This window comes from Notolepis coatsorum (assembly GCF_963971535.1).
Source record: "Notolepis coatsorum genome assembly, contig: SUPER_10_unloc_1, whole genome shotgun sequence".
Classification (NCBI taxonomy): Eukaryota; Metazoa; Chordata; class Actinopteri; order Aulopiformes; family Paralepididae; genus Notolepis; species Notolepis coatsorum.
This window is the reverse complement of record NW_028174872.1, coordinates 335,438-350,177: the sequence shown is the minus strand read 5'-3', so window position 1 is coordinate 350,177 and position 14,740 is coordinate 335,438. Positions and strand designations below refer to the sequence as shown.

At 46.1% G+C, this 14,740-nt stretch overlaps 1 protein-coding gene across 1 annotated transcript in view; it reads left to right on the top strand.

The window, feature by feature from the left end:
• Nucleotides 1-13,174, top strand: part of LOC311236304 (uncharacterized protein) — a gene marked incomplete at its 5' end in the record, with an annotated part of 48,007 nt that extends 34,833 nt beyond the window's left edge. The window contains 2 exons of the mRNA XM_084338381.1: nucleotides 160-1,536; nucleotides 12,934-13,174. Coding sequence (XP_084194507.1) covers nucleotides 160-1,536; nucleotides 12,934-13,092 — 1,536 coding nt within the window. The 3' untranslated portion in view covers nucleotides 13,093-13,174. The remainder of the gene's footprint in view (nucleotides 1-159; nucleotides 1,537-12,933) is intronic.
• Between the last annotated feature and the right edge of the window lie 1,566 nt (nucleotides 13,175-14,740).

Here is a 14,740-nt window from a genome sequence, read left to right as displayed (position 1 = left end):
ACAGTTTTTACGTCAAATGTATATACTCTCTTTTCTGGACTCTTTTTGTATCACAAACAGTACTGTATTTGCAAATCTGGTATGTCATAGATGTATAGATGTAGCAGTACTGTCTATCTGTATGTCATATATGTCCTGATTAACGCCACCCCAACGCAGATCACCACACCTGGGGGAGGAGGAGGAGGAGGCTTTGCGTTTGGGACTCCCACCACCACCAAGTTAAACCTAGGAGGACTTGCAGCGACACCGGGGGCAGCGGCTACCGGGTTCACATTAGGCACGGCGCCTAGTGGCCCCGGATCCGGGTTCACTCTCGGCGGCGGCCTCGCCGCACAGAACGCCGCCGCCGCGGCCCTCGCAGGAGCCGGGGGGGGTTTCAGTTTCAGCGGCGCCGCTGCCCAGCCTCCGGCGCAGCTGCCCCAAGTCCAGCCGGCGATGGCTACGGCACCTGGAGGACTTCCCATGGGCGGGTTCAGCTTCGGTACCAAGGTCCAGGTGACCGCCGGCGCTCCAGCCGCTGCCACAGGGGGAGGTTTCTCATTCGGAAACAACGCTCCCCCCACCCTTTCCCTGGGAGCCCAACCCACAATGCTCAACCCAGCAGCCCCAGCGGCTATGGCAATGTCAATGGCGCCGGCAATGTCAATGGCGCCGGCAATGGCACCCCCAATGGCACCGGCAATGGCGATGGCGCCAGCAGCCACCATGATGCAGGGCGGAGGATTTCCGTTCGGGACCGTCAAACCCTCGATGACCCCGGCTCCCGTGGCGGTCGTCCAGGCCGCGCCCTCGCTCTTCACCCCTCCGGCCTCCGCGGCGGCCGCGCCCGTCACCGGCTTCTCCCTGGGCACCGCCGCGCCCCCGGCTGTGAGCGTCGCTCCCGCCGCCGCAGGAGGAGCCCTGGGCGGCTTCATGCCGAAACCCCTCGGCGCGGCCGCTCCCATCGTCGCCACCCCGGCCTCGGTCGCCGCCGCCTCCTCCGTGGCCGCCGCCGCTTCCGCCGGCGGCTTCTCTCTGGGTCTCAAGCCGGCGGGTCTCGGCGCCGTGATCGGTCCCCCGGGCGGCGGCATGATGATGGCCCCCGTCGCCGCCGCGCCTCCGGTGATGTCGTACGGCCAGCTGGAGGCGCTCATCAACAAGTGGAGCCTGGAGCTGGAGGACCAGGAGAGGCACTTCCTGCAGCAGGCCACGCAGGTGAACGCCTGGGACCGCATGCTGGTGGAGAACGGCGAGAAGATCACGTCGCTGCACAAGGAGATGGAGAAGGTGAAGCTGGACCAGCGGCGGCTGAACCAGGAGCTGGACTTCATCCTGTCGCAGCAGAAGGAGCTGGAGGACCTGCTCTCGCCGCTGGAGGAGTCGGTGAAGGAGCAGAGCGGCACCATCTACATGCAGAACGCGGACGAGGAGCGCGAGCGGACGTACAAGCTGGCGCAGAACGTGGACGCGCAGCTCAAGCGGATGTCCCAGGACCTGAAGGAGATCATCGAGCACCTGAACACGTCCAGCGGCCCGGCGGACACCAGTGACCCGGTGAGAGACCACTCGCTCCTGACTCGTCGTGCCGTACGCCGGTAGGGCTGGGCGATATACGGGCAAACACGATAAAAGAAATTCATATCACTACTCTTCTATATCGATAATTATCTCGATATACATGAAATAATTTTTTATGTCAAGTTTAAACTTTAAGGGCTATTTTTTGCTGCTGAAGAAACCAGAAGGTTAATTCTGGTTCAGATTAGAAATAGTCTTTATTGTCAGAACGTGACAAACTAGGCCTACTTGCCAAACCGTCTGAGGTAGAACATGAACACGAACTGTGTATAACAATAAACATTTTATAACTGGCATTTAACAATGAAAATAAATAACTAAAATCTCAATTCTGGTATTGATAATGAAAAATAAATAATCTCAAGTGTGATTAGCACACATAGCCTACCGTGTGTACTACAGACGGTTTCAAACTCAATTTTAAATTGGAAAGCAAACAAGAGAGAAATAAATCTCAATTTGGTCACTATTGTCATTTGGACAAGCAAAGCCATTACTTTAAGTTGCGGGCAAGAAAGACAAGTCTGTCCACAAATCTGAGGTAGAACATGAACACGAACTATAACAATAAATAAAACTTTTATAACTGGCATTAACACTTTCAGAGCCCTTGCTTAACCTTGATTTACCGGTTGAATGCCCACCATCCACTTCAATGTTAGCGTTAAAAACGCCTAATCTATGTTTTAAATTATGGCTGTGTCTCTAATCTGCCCGTCGCTTATCAATGACTCGTTTTCCAGTCAACATTGTCGAAGCGGATTGTTTTTTTATCGGTTCATTTTCCTTTGATAGCATTTTGAAAAGTCCTCGTTTTCAAGGAAAATATAAAGATTCCATGATAAATGACATTTACTGGAATATTCTAGAATACACAAACGTTGTAATTTTTCGGCCTATTTATGAATCGTTTTCAAAAAACGCTAGATTATCGATAGTATATGTGTACGTATGCACGCTATAGAGGCGATCTGAAAAATCGATTCTCTTAGTTCCTCATCAGCGATCACGCACACAGAGACCCATCACACATAGGGCAAACGCTGAGATCTCAGCGAATACAACTCTGATTATCCCAAGACTGGTAAAATAGATTCCTTACCTCAGATCAGATGTTCTCCAAAAAGATCATTCCAATTCCTGATCGCCATTCCAAATATCGATCACGCTTATTGATTGAGTATTGGCTGCTGTAAATATATATTCCAGGCTGATTCCCGTCCCGCGATGACTTCCATGTTCAGACTTCTTGTGAGCACAAGGAACCAGCTGGCTCCGCCCCTACATATCTACAGATCCCAGGTCAGTCTAAGCGACTGACCTGCAGTTACACAGGGATAGACGATAGGGGGCGCTTTTTTCCATTCTGAGCTCCTGTAGGGACTGCTGTACCAACGGGAGACTCGGTTGATGAAATATGATTTCAGATCGCTAATAAAGCGATATTTGTCGTCGTGGGCACTCAGTGGGGGGCCTAATAAAACGAGATGTCGTCCGTGGCACTGAAAGTGTTAATAAAACAAATGATAATAATAAAAAAGAAAATTTACATCAAGGAAAAATATATCGCGATAATTATCGTTATTGTTTTATCGTCCAGCCCTACTGTACAGTATATGTGTAACTTGAAATCGTTTAGCTTGTTTTTGTTGTTGTGGCGTTTGTGTTGCACGTTCTCTTTACCAGTACACAGTACACAAGATCTGGGCCCATATTATTCAAATGGTAAATGTTGCATTTTATATACCGTAGTTATTTTATCCAAAGCGCTTTACAATTTTGTTTCTCACATTTTACCCATTCATTCACACACCGACGGACAAGGTGCCGACCTGCTCATCAGGAGCAGTTTAGGCTTAAGTGTCTTGCTCAAGGACACTTCGAGATGCTGAGTGGGAATCGAACCGGGAACCTCTGGATTACCAGACAACTGCTCTTACCTCCCGACCCACTGTCGCCCCCGTACTACCACCATTCGTTATTCAAGCGGCCCGTTGAGGGGTTTGGACTGAGGGAAATGCAGAAGCCCGGAGGGGGCAGCACCCCGGTCCTGACGCGTGTATCGCTTCCGCAACGGAATTCGGTTTCCGGGTTCCTCTGATTGGCCGCAACCCCCACGTGACCCGCCCCCCTATCCACCGCTCTGCCGCTGCCACGCGCGGCAGTCGGCAGAGCGAGCGGCCGCGGACGCGCTCGCTCGCTTCCTCAATTTATACGCATGGAAGTATTGACTGAATGAATGAATGAATGAAAACTTTATTTAACAGATTGCAGAATGGGTACAATACAGTACGGCTCAATACACACAATTGTTAACACTTTGATTGCCTAAGGTTAAATTCATGATATACCATCCGTTGCCAGCTCTATTTAACATGGAGAAGTTCCCCTTCTTTGCAGGGCTATAACTTTTTAAATTCTATTGCTAGATTGCCATTATTAGGGCCCATTCAAGGTCCTATATGTATTGTTCATGGTGTAGCAACGTTAAACTTTTTCATTCACATATTCATACTAAAATATGGTCTAAAGTATAAGTATGTTTTCATCTCTTTCTGCAGCTTTCTCCAGAACGTGATTTATAGCCCCAAATGCATTATATTGATGATGAAATACAGTTTGGTAGGAATCTGTGCGAGATCAAACATTTCAATTGGACGTACTTCTAGAATTTACTACACGTCATCTGATGTTGACCGGATGGGTGAGGGGGCGTTTATAATTCCGTGGGCAACGTTATACCATTCATCTAATGTGGGTCATATGTTCATCATAGCAGTTAGTAAAGAACACGTTAGAATATAACGCTAAAACTCACCCCAGTCTCCTCGGGCCGTTGGGCGATCAGCGTGGAGAAGACAGTTTTCAATTATGGGATGTCGAAATACCGGATCTATTTCCAGGTTGTATAATAGTATATACGTCCAAATCATGTTTTTTCGAGTTATTTCCACCGATCGATGTTCACTGTGTGAAGACTGAGTCTCTCTAACATTAGCGAGTGCCCGGACCACATATGGAGTGAGTCCTGCCGGGTTAAAGGTTGACATCCGGTTTTTCGATCTGCCGATCGGCCACCAGATGGCGCTCTTGAACCGCTAGAGGATTGAGAGGAGATCAGAACTGTGTGTCAAGGCTGCAGAGGGGAAATATGATTCCGATCACAGATTTTTGAAATATTGATATCAATGACTAGTTCCGGCGTCCTCTGCAACTTGAGCATGGCGGGGAATGACGAGTTCCGGCGTTTTCGGCAGTTAAAGTGTTAAGGGGATGCAGACCTGAGAAAGACGTTTGTCTTGTTTACATCAGGGTCCCCCATTTTCAATTCATATAGAACGACTATGCCGTAACAAATCATTAAAAAAATATACCGTTAACTGGAATATGTTGTGCCTTTACACATATGTTGGATTATGTAATTGGTTTGTCATGACAAACAAATAAAAAAAATCGCGATTTACCCTCTGGCTACAGCAACACAACACTCAGTGACTGCATGTAGTCAGAGCCAGAGCTCAGCGATGCCGCTCGTGGCAGCACATTCTCGCCGCGGGCTGAGCTCTGGTGTCCGCTGGAGCAAGCCAGATACAGCCGGCGGATGCGATATTTTATTTGTTTGTCATGACAAACCAATTACATAATCCAACATATGTGTAAAGGCACAACATATTCCAGTTAACGGTATCTTTTTTTAATGATTTGTTACGGCGCAATCAATACTTCCATGCATTCAGGACCTCCATGTTTGGGGGTATTCATCAGACAAATCGGATGCAGGGATTTGGCTCCCATCAGGCGGGCAAGAACTGCGGGTTTTCAGCCTCTCCCCTCTCTCCTGGAGCTTAAGGGGGAGCTTAGTATTCCTGCCGCGGAGGAGGTGGCTACAACATCAACACACATGTTGTAGCCAGCTGGTAAATCGCGATTATTTTTATTTGTTTGTCATGACAAACCAATTACATAATCCAACATAATTATGTGTAAAGGCACAACATATTCCAGTTAACGGTATATTTTTTTAATGATTTGTTACGGCGTAGTCGTTCTATATGAATTGAAAATGGGGGACCCTGATGTAAACAATCGCGCTGCCGCGGCAGATCGGTGGATAGGGGGGCGGGTCACGTGGGGGTCGCGGCCAATCAGAGGAACCCGGAAACCGAATTCCGTTGCGGAAGCGATACACGCGGTCCTGACGGACCCCGTGTCTCTGTGGGAGGCCTTGCGGTGTTGGGGAGGAGGTTGGTTCTTCTCTCATCGCCCACTGTGTGGCACCCGGCCCTGGGCTGCGCAGGCTTGGGGCCAACATGGCTGGCGCCAGGTGGACGTCAGAATTAGAATCGGGAGTCAGAATTTGACTTGAATCTTGACTTGACATATCTGCATGACATTATGTCAATAATGGGGCGACAGTGGCTCAGGAGGTAGAGCAGTCGTCTGCTAATCCGGAGGTTCCCGGTTCGATTCCTGCTCCTCCTCGAAGTGTCCTTGAGCAAGACACTTGTGTGAGTGAATGGGTAAAATGTGAGGAACAAATTGTAAAGCGCCTTGACTAAAATAACTATATAAATGCACCAGGTTTGATGCTGGTAATAACAACACCAGCTCACAAGCCTCGGCAATGGGGGGGGGGGGGTCGGCTGCTGATGGAGGCGCAGTGTTCAGGGTAACAGAGCATGAGGTGAGGCGGACCTTTAAAAAAGTGAATATCAGGAAGGCAGCAGGTCCGGACGGCATCCCCGGCCGCGTCCTAAAAGTCTGTGCCGACCAACTGGCCCCAGTATTCACTGACATATTTAACCTGTCCTTAGAACAGGCTGTCATCCCCACCTGCCTGAAGAAGTCCACTATTATCCCTGTACCCAAAAAATCCAAGCCTGCTTGCCTCAACGACTACCGCCCTGTAGCTCTCACCTCCATAGCCATGAAGTGCTTTGAGAAGCTAGTAAAGGGCTACATCTGCTCCTCCCTCCCCATCAACATGGACCCCCTGCAATTTGCATACCGCCCCAACAGGTCCACGGAGGACGCCATATCCCATGTGCTGCACACAGCAGCATCACACCTGGACAAGAGGCAGGGGAACTATGTGAGAATGCTATTCATCGACTACAGCTCGGCATTCAATACCATAGTCCCCTCCATACTCATAGCCAAGCTCAGGGACCTGGGCTTGGGCTATGACCTCTGCCAGTGGGTCTTGGACTTCCTGACTGGCAGACCCCAGGTGGTGAGAGCAGGCAACTGCACCTCCTCATCCATCACCCTCAACATAGGGGCCCCCCAGGGCTGTGTTCTGAGTCCCCTCCTCTACTCCCTGTACACACACGACTGTGTGGCTCAGCGGAGTAGCAATACAATCGTCAAATTTGCTGACGACACAGTGGTGGTGGGCCTGATCTCTGCCAACGACGAGAGGGCCTACCTGGAAGAGGTCAAGGTCCTGGCGGGATGGTGCCAGGAAAACAGCCTCTCCCTGAACGTCAGCAAAACAAAGGAGATGATTGTGGACTTCAGGAGGTCGGGGGTCAAGGACTACAGCCCCCTCAGCATCGACGGGGCACCGGTTGAGAGAGTCAACAGCTTCAAGTACCTCGGAGCCCACATATCCGAGGACTTGAAATGGACCATACACATTAACAGTGTGGTGAAGAAGGCACGACAACGCCTCTACTTCCTCAGGCGCCTAAGGAAGTTCCAAGTCAGCCAGAAGATCCTTAAGAACTTCTACTCATGTACAATAGAGAGCATCTTGACCGGCAACATCACCTCCTGGTTTGGGAATAGCACTGCAAAAGACCAAAGCAGACTACAAAGAGTGACACGTTCAGCCGAACGCACAATCGGAGGGGGGCTCCCCACCCTCCAGAACATTTACTACAAGCGTTGCAAGGGGAAGGCTAAGAGAATTATTAAGGACTCGAGCCACCCGAACAACTGCCTCTTTGAACTGCTGCCGTCAGGCAAGCGATACAGGAGTCTCGGGGCGAGCACAGAAAGACTCAGAAGTAGCTTCTATCCCCAGGCCATCAGGCTGCTAAACGAACAATGAATGAACACTACACAACAACAACCACCAAACACACATAGCACACACATCCACACGCACACACTCACTTTAAACAAACACACTGTAGCACCCACTACACACACTTTATAGCACACACCCACTTTAAACAAACACACTGTAGCACCCACTCCCCACACTTTATATTTATGGATGAAGGATTGCACTACAACTCGTACACCTTACTGTAAATTGTACCTAAAATTGTACCGCATCCCATTTCTGCTTTGCACTAGATAGTACTGTACATTAGTACACTGCATAGTTGTGTATTGTATATTATATGGTAACTCAGAACATTGTACATATGTCTATACCGAACAACTGTGACCTCATTTTCTTCTTCTAAATTCATGCTATATTATGTTATTATGTTATTTGATACTATCTTGTCTAGCACAGTCTCTGGAGCGTAACAGTAAGAAGCATTTTGTATGAAAGTATTCTGTACTTCTGTATGACAACTATTAAAGAACTTGAACTTGAACCATTTCCCATTTTTTAATGGCACTCACATTTGAACCATTTCCTCCTGCACCCACACCCCCTGAATTTCCCCCAAGGGGATCAATGAAGGAATTATCTTCTCTTCTCTTCGTATCCTACCCCCTACCCGTCCCTCCCACACATACACACTCGTATACACACACACAGCCTTTTTATTTGACCACTATGAGTAGCATAGATGTTTGTTAGGGGGATTGGGTTTCTTCAGAGCGTATCTGAAGTTCCCAGCTGATCTGGGTTCAGTGGCCAAGAACATTTAGTCTTCATGACCTTCTTCAAACTGCCTCTGGATCAGTCCTCTTTGAGAGGTTTTGTGAATATAGATATAGACCCTGGTGATATTACTCTTGTTACTCTCACTTTGAGAGGTTTTGTGAATATAGACCCTGATGATATTACTATCCCTTGTGCCAGGGCTGGGTGATGTGGAATACAGTAGGAGATGCTGCAATATTAGAAGACATGTTATAGGCTTTATATCCCATCTACTTGGGTGGCTAGAATTTGACTACATCAGATTGAAGTGTGATACAGTATCAAACTGAAACAGTTATTTTCAATTTTTCAAACCTTTATTTCAACTCGTAAGACACTGTGCCTTTGCCCTCATTTACAGTGACGACAAGCAAGCAAACAAAACAAGACTGTTTATCTCAGCAATTTCATACACATAGACACAATAAATAAGAATAAACAATAATAATTCAGCTAAGACAGTTACAAGTCGACACACGGTGGTCGGAAATCATACTTTTGAAAAGCAGCAAGAGAAGGAAGAAACTTCAGCTTCAGAGTCAGTTGGAGGGCGTTCCAGGCAGGGTTCGAAACTAAGGGGGGCTTGGGGCAAAATGCCCTTGAAAATTGACCAAATGCCCTCGAAAATCAGTTAAGGGGGGCAAGAAAAGCCCTAGACACTTTGCACAGATGTTTAGCCCTTAGTATGCACTAGGGATGGGCATTTTAAAGAAAAATCCAGATCGATTGATCGCATGCTATACTCGAGTGATCGATATTACTCGAAAAGGGGGAAAAAAAACGTATATATTTTTTTGATTTTTATTTATTTTTTATAATTTTTTACGTATTCACGTATATATGTTTAAGGATACCAACAAACGGTTATAATCTTACACATACATGTGAAAAAATATGTAAAAAAATTAAATAGAAAATATAAAAAAAATTCTTCATACAAATTATTAATAATTTCAATATTTTTGTTTTTTCTCATAGCTACGAGTAATCGATCACGCCCATCCCTAGTATGCACACGCACAGTATACTATGCATGTAATAAATAGTTTGTTAATAAACTTAAAACTTAAAACTTACTTGAACAAGTTTCACTGTGCTCCTAAATTTCTTTGTGTGCTCCTAAATCTTTATTTAGATTTTATTTATTTTAATTTAATTTAGGAGCACATGTGCTCCTTGGGAAAAAGGTTAGCGTAGAGCACTATATATATATATATATATATATATATATATATATATATATATGGAGACATTAACATTACGTTATCAAACATAGGGACGAAGACTGTAAAAAAAAACGTGTCGACAATGTTTTATAATCTTTGTTAATTTTTATCATAAAAATTTGGTGCCCCCGAAATACAAAAAAGCCCCCGAAAATCAATTATGGGGGGCAAAAAAAGCCCTGGATTTATTTATTTTTTATTTCTAACCCTGGTTCCAGGTGTTGGAAGCATCAAAGGAAAGAGCAGTTTTTCCCAGTTCAGAGCTAACTGGAGGAACCCTGAGAACCAAGCAGTCATTTGAACGTGTAGAATAGGTTCCAAGATTCCATTCCAACAGTGTTGTGATGTAAGGGGGAAGTTCACTGATGAGGGCTTTTAAAGACAAACGAATACTAATGATAGTTACGCCTTTCAACCAGAGAAGGCCATCCAACCTTTTCATAAAGGACACAGTGGTGGGCATCATATCTGTCACCACTAGTAATAGATCTGAGGGCAGAATGATAGACCAGAGGCTTAACACATTCGGGGCCATTGGGGCCCGTCTAATCTCACTCTGAGGCCAGCTTTTCATTACAAGGTTTCACTGTGCGTGAGGTTGTTTGTAGAGCTAAATCTATATTTTACATTATTGCTATGTGTCCATTGTCATTGTCAATTGACAGTATAAACCTTCCCTTCAATATGCCATAAAGATTTTTTTTTCATCAATACGTTCCCATTTTATAGCGTCGTGAATATGAACGTTATATCTGATTGGTCATGGGTAATTCCTGCAAAGCTAGTTATAGGGCGCTAAGCTAATAACGTTACATCGATGCGTTTCGGCCCTACACAAGCTAGAGTTAAAAATCTAAATGCATATGATCGGTATCATCAGGGCACGAAAGTAACTTTTTGACTCACCAGCCAGTGGCGGGTAGATGGGAAGAATCTACCCGCCAAGCATATTTCTTACCTGCCACATTTTTTTTGATTGCATTTTTTTTAATATATATAATTTTTTTTTTTTATAAAATATATATATTATATAATCATACTTGTAGTTGTATTATCTGCGAGACATCGCCACCACGCAACAAGTCAAAATGCTCGCTATCTGCAAACAGCTCCACTGTCTGTGTGTATACTCGAGTAGCCTCCAGCTCCAGTAAGGATTCTCCGGCGCTGCAGCTGGACCCTATACTCTACATTCAGCAGCATGCAAGGATTCTCCGGCGCTGCAGCTGGATGCATCTCCGTCTGAGTCGCGTAGTTGATGATGTCACACACAGACTAAGATGTCAACAGAACACACGGAGCCTGGTGGATGCATGAAGCGATATAAATAAACCAATAGCCAATAAATGTGAAGTTATCTTTGAACCCCTGTTGTCAAGCCTCGTTAATATAACCCCTTTCCTCACTAATGGAACTGGTTTTGTGGACTCGCTGACGGTGCTTTGACCGTTTCCAGGATTAGCAGCTAACGCTAATTAGCTTAGCTTAGTTAGCTCCCTACAGTGCAAGCAGGCGCCACGGGCAGTCAGGACAGAAGAGTAGTGGATGTGACATCGGTAAACAAGCCACAAATTAGGCCTGTCGTAAGACCAAAACACACTGCAGTTTTAATTATTTTACATGACTATTTTGTGACCCGCCAAATGGCGGACAGACCTCTTAGTGGCACTCGCCAAACCTAAATCTGGTCGCCAATGGCGGGTGGCGGGCTCTAGTTTCGGGCCCTGGGTATCATGGTCCACCATGAATGCATGAAAGGGGGGGGGGGGACGGGGGGAGTCGTTTCTGATGATTGATTACCAATAACTGCATTCGTTATTACAACAACATACGCTGATCAGGGGGTTGGCTATGAGAACAAGGCCCGATCAAGCTGAAATGTACGTCAAATCGCTCTTACCTGTGGCCGGTTGGATTCCAAAAAGAATTTCCCAGTTATTGATCGCCATCTGGTAGATCGATATGTCCATTGGCTGATGCTATATTCCTTTACTGCATACTGAATTTGGTGTCGCAATAAGTATTCCAGGCGATCCGGTAAAGCCCTCGCTTCAGGCTAATGGAAAAGTTAACCCGGAATGAAAAAAAAGTGACACCCGGTCTGCAACAGGGAAAACTGCATTATCGAGACAGCGCCAATACCAGGATCTGGCCGGTACTACACTTTCGGAGTCCGGATATGCCGTTTCCAGCCAACATACAGCTCCGTGACATTGAGTAGGATATTAAAATGGAATAAAAGCAAAAACGAGTTTAACACGTGTATACGTGGTTGGCCACAAAACGGTTAAGAGTTGAAGCTGCAGGCAGCATGTCTATAAATCACCATGGTCCAACATTGTGAAAACAGCTTCAACAATCCTCTTTCTACTAATCGCAGCCGCAGGAAAGCTGGATCTATTTCTGTACAAGAAGCCAATTTTCTGCCGCAGCTTGGAAGCAAGAATGCTATAAGAATATACAGCATGGGGCGGCTAAGTGGCGCAGTGGGCAAGGCGCTCGCCACTAACGCAGGAGATGCTGGGTTCGAGCCCAGCTCTCTGCGTTGCTTCCGGCTTGGCTGGTCGTTCACACTAACACAATTGGCAGTATTAGGGGGTGGGAAAGCCGGTGGGTGGGGATCGGACGTTGTGGACAGCGACTCCTACAGGTCGGTTGGTGCGCCTGTACAGCAGAATCGGGAAGTATCGGGGGCAGTGTGAAACTCCTCGCCGCTGAGAGATCGCGCTGTTCAGGTGAAAAGATGCGACGGCTGCCTCCTCGAGTACCGGAGGGGACACGTGATGCAAGGCTTGGTCCTCACTGCAGCCGACCAGTAGGAGGCATGGTCTAACAACGTTCGAGACAGGGGAGGGGAGAATTGGATACTACGAGATTGGGATGGGAGAAAAATAGAAAATGGGGAGAAAAAGTAGATAAAAAAAATAATATACAGCATGGAAAAGACTGTATTGATATATTGCCTTATGAACTTGAGATCATGCAAGAGTTAGTTACTGTAAGTCAGACTGGGACCCTGTGTGGGCGATGGTGGGTGACGGTGGCTCGGCACGTAGCGCAGTCGTCTGGTAATCCGGAGGACATTCCCGGTTTGATTCTCGCTCCTCCCGGGCAGCTTGTCTGTCTGAGTGTCCTTGAGCAAGACACTTAACCCCTTATTTCTCCCGATGAGCAGGTCGGCACCTTGCACGGTCGCCTCTGTCGTTGTTTGTGTGTGTGTGAGTGAATGGGTCAAATGTGAGGAACAAATTGTTGGCATTTGAATGCCAATAATTGGGACATCCCTAATAATTTGTAATGCATTTGTATCCTCAGCTCCAGCAGATCTGCAAGATCCTCAACGCTCACATGGACTCGCTCCAGTGGATCGACCAGAACTCCGTCCTCCTGCAGAGGAGGGTGGAGGACGTGTCCAAACTGTGTGACAACCAACGCAAAGAGCAGGAGAAGACGTTTCGTATCACATTCGACTGATTTGGCAAAATCTGTTGGAAAAAAAAAATTGTGTAAATCTAACCTAATATTATGCTAATTTTGTAACATTTATTTTTCGTAAGTCGTGAACACTGGGCCCCGTTTCATGTACCTGGATAACTGAGTTAGCCGGATAACTTTAGCTGGATAACTGGGTTAGCCGGACTTTCCGGTTTCATATACGTGGATTTTCCAGATCACCATGCCAACAGATCCAAAAGTTTGAGCCTGCTCGAAAGCAGAGTTCAAGTTCAAGTTAGCCTGAACTATCGCCACGCCCCCGCAAAGAAGTGACAGCCCGTTTCCTGAAACTATTCCCACAGTCTACGATCTGCATTATACCATTCTGAATTACGTTTTTGTGCTCCATTCTTCCAGAGGGGGCTTTTGAAATGTAAAATAGACCCAAAATGCTGATATTAAATTCACTTTGTCCTAAATAATGCACGTTATATATACCGTGGCGACGGTGGCGCTCGCTCGTGCGACGTACACATGATGTGGTTATTTTAATTGTAACTGGGATTAAGATGTCTGATGAGATGCGCTGTTTGACGGATTTGAGAAATTGAATGAGCCGTTGACGTCACATGAATTAATGAGGATAAAGAAATAAAACTTCATTCAAAATAAGGGATATTCTAAACACGGGTCTCTCGTTCATTAATGTATAAACAATGAATCTATCCCATCTGGCACAGTGGCCCAGCGGTAGCGCTCAAGTCTGCCAACCTAGCGATCCGGGTTCAAATCCCGGTGTTTCCAATATGATTTTTTTGAATATAATATTAATGATTATACGCCAAAGTAGCCTGGTTTTAAGTTAAAATATTATAAATCTACATGCATTGAGGATGTCATTCTTTATATAGCTCTCAACGTGCACCAAATTGAATTATTCCTATATTGCAAAAAGAAGGACCCCGGTCTTGAACCCGGGTCGTCCGTGTGGAAGTCAAAAGAACAACCCGTTGGACCACATTGGAGATAAGTTAAATATTGACTATACATCAATCAATGGGCAAGAAAGCCGTCTCGTAATTCTGTATAACAGTTAACTAGTTATTTTCGCTAGCAAGATCTCATTTGATTATTCAATCCAGCAGGCAAGTTTAAAGAAATATAATCTGATTGATTGAGGTAATGAGGGACTTAGAATTAGCCTATAGATAACGCATTTAACTTGTCGGCGAGGCGATTGAGCCTATTGCAATCTGTCAATAAAGTCTTAAATCAATTAATCAATCAATGCCGTTGAGAATCAGGGTCTCTGCCATCGATACGTGCTGGCTTTCCACCTAAAACGGGAGCGCGCATCTAGCCTGACTTGAGCCTGACTCTCAAGTCTGGCTTGAGTTAACGAGACTGAATCCTCCTTTGTGAAACAGGAAAATCCCGGCTTTGAACATCGGGTTAACTGAAGCTGGATAATGGACATGTTGATCGACTTAGTTGAACCACGTACATGAAACAGGGCCCTGGGCCCTGTTTCTTGTACCTGGATAACTGAGTTAGCCGGATAACTTTAACTGGATAACTGGGTTAGCCGGACTTTCCGGTTTCATGTACGTGGATTTTCCAAATCACCATGACAACATATCCAAAAGTTTGAGCCTGGTCGAAAGCAGAGTTCAAGTTCAAGTTAGCC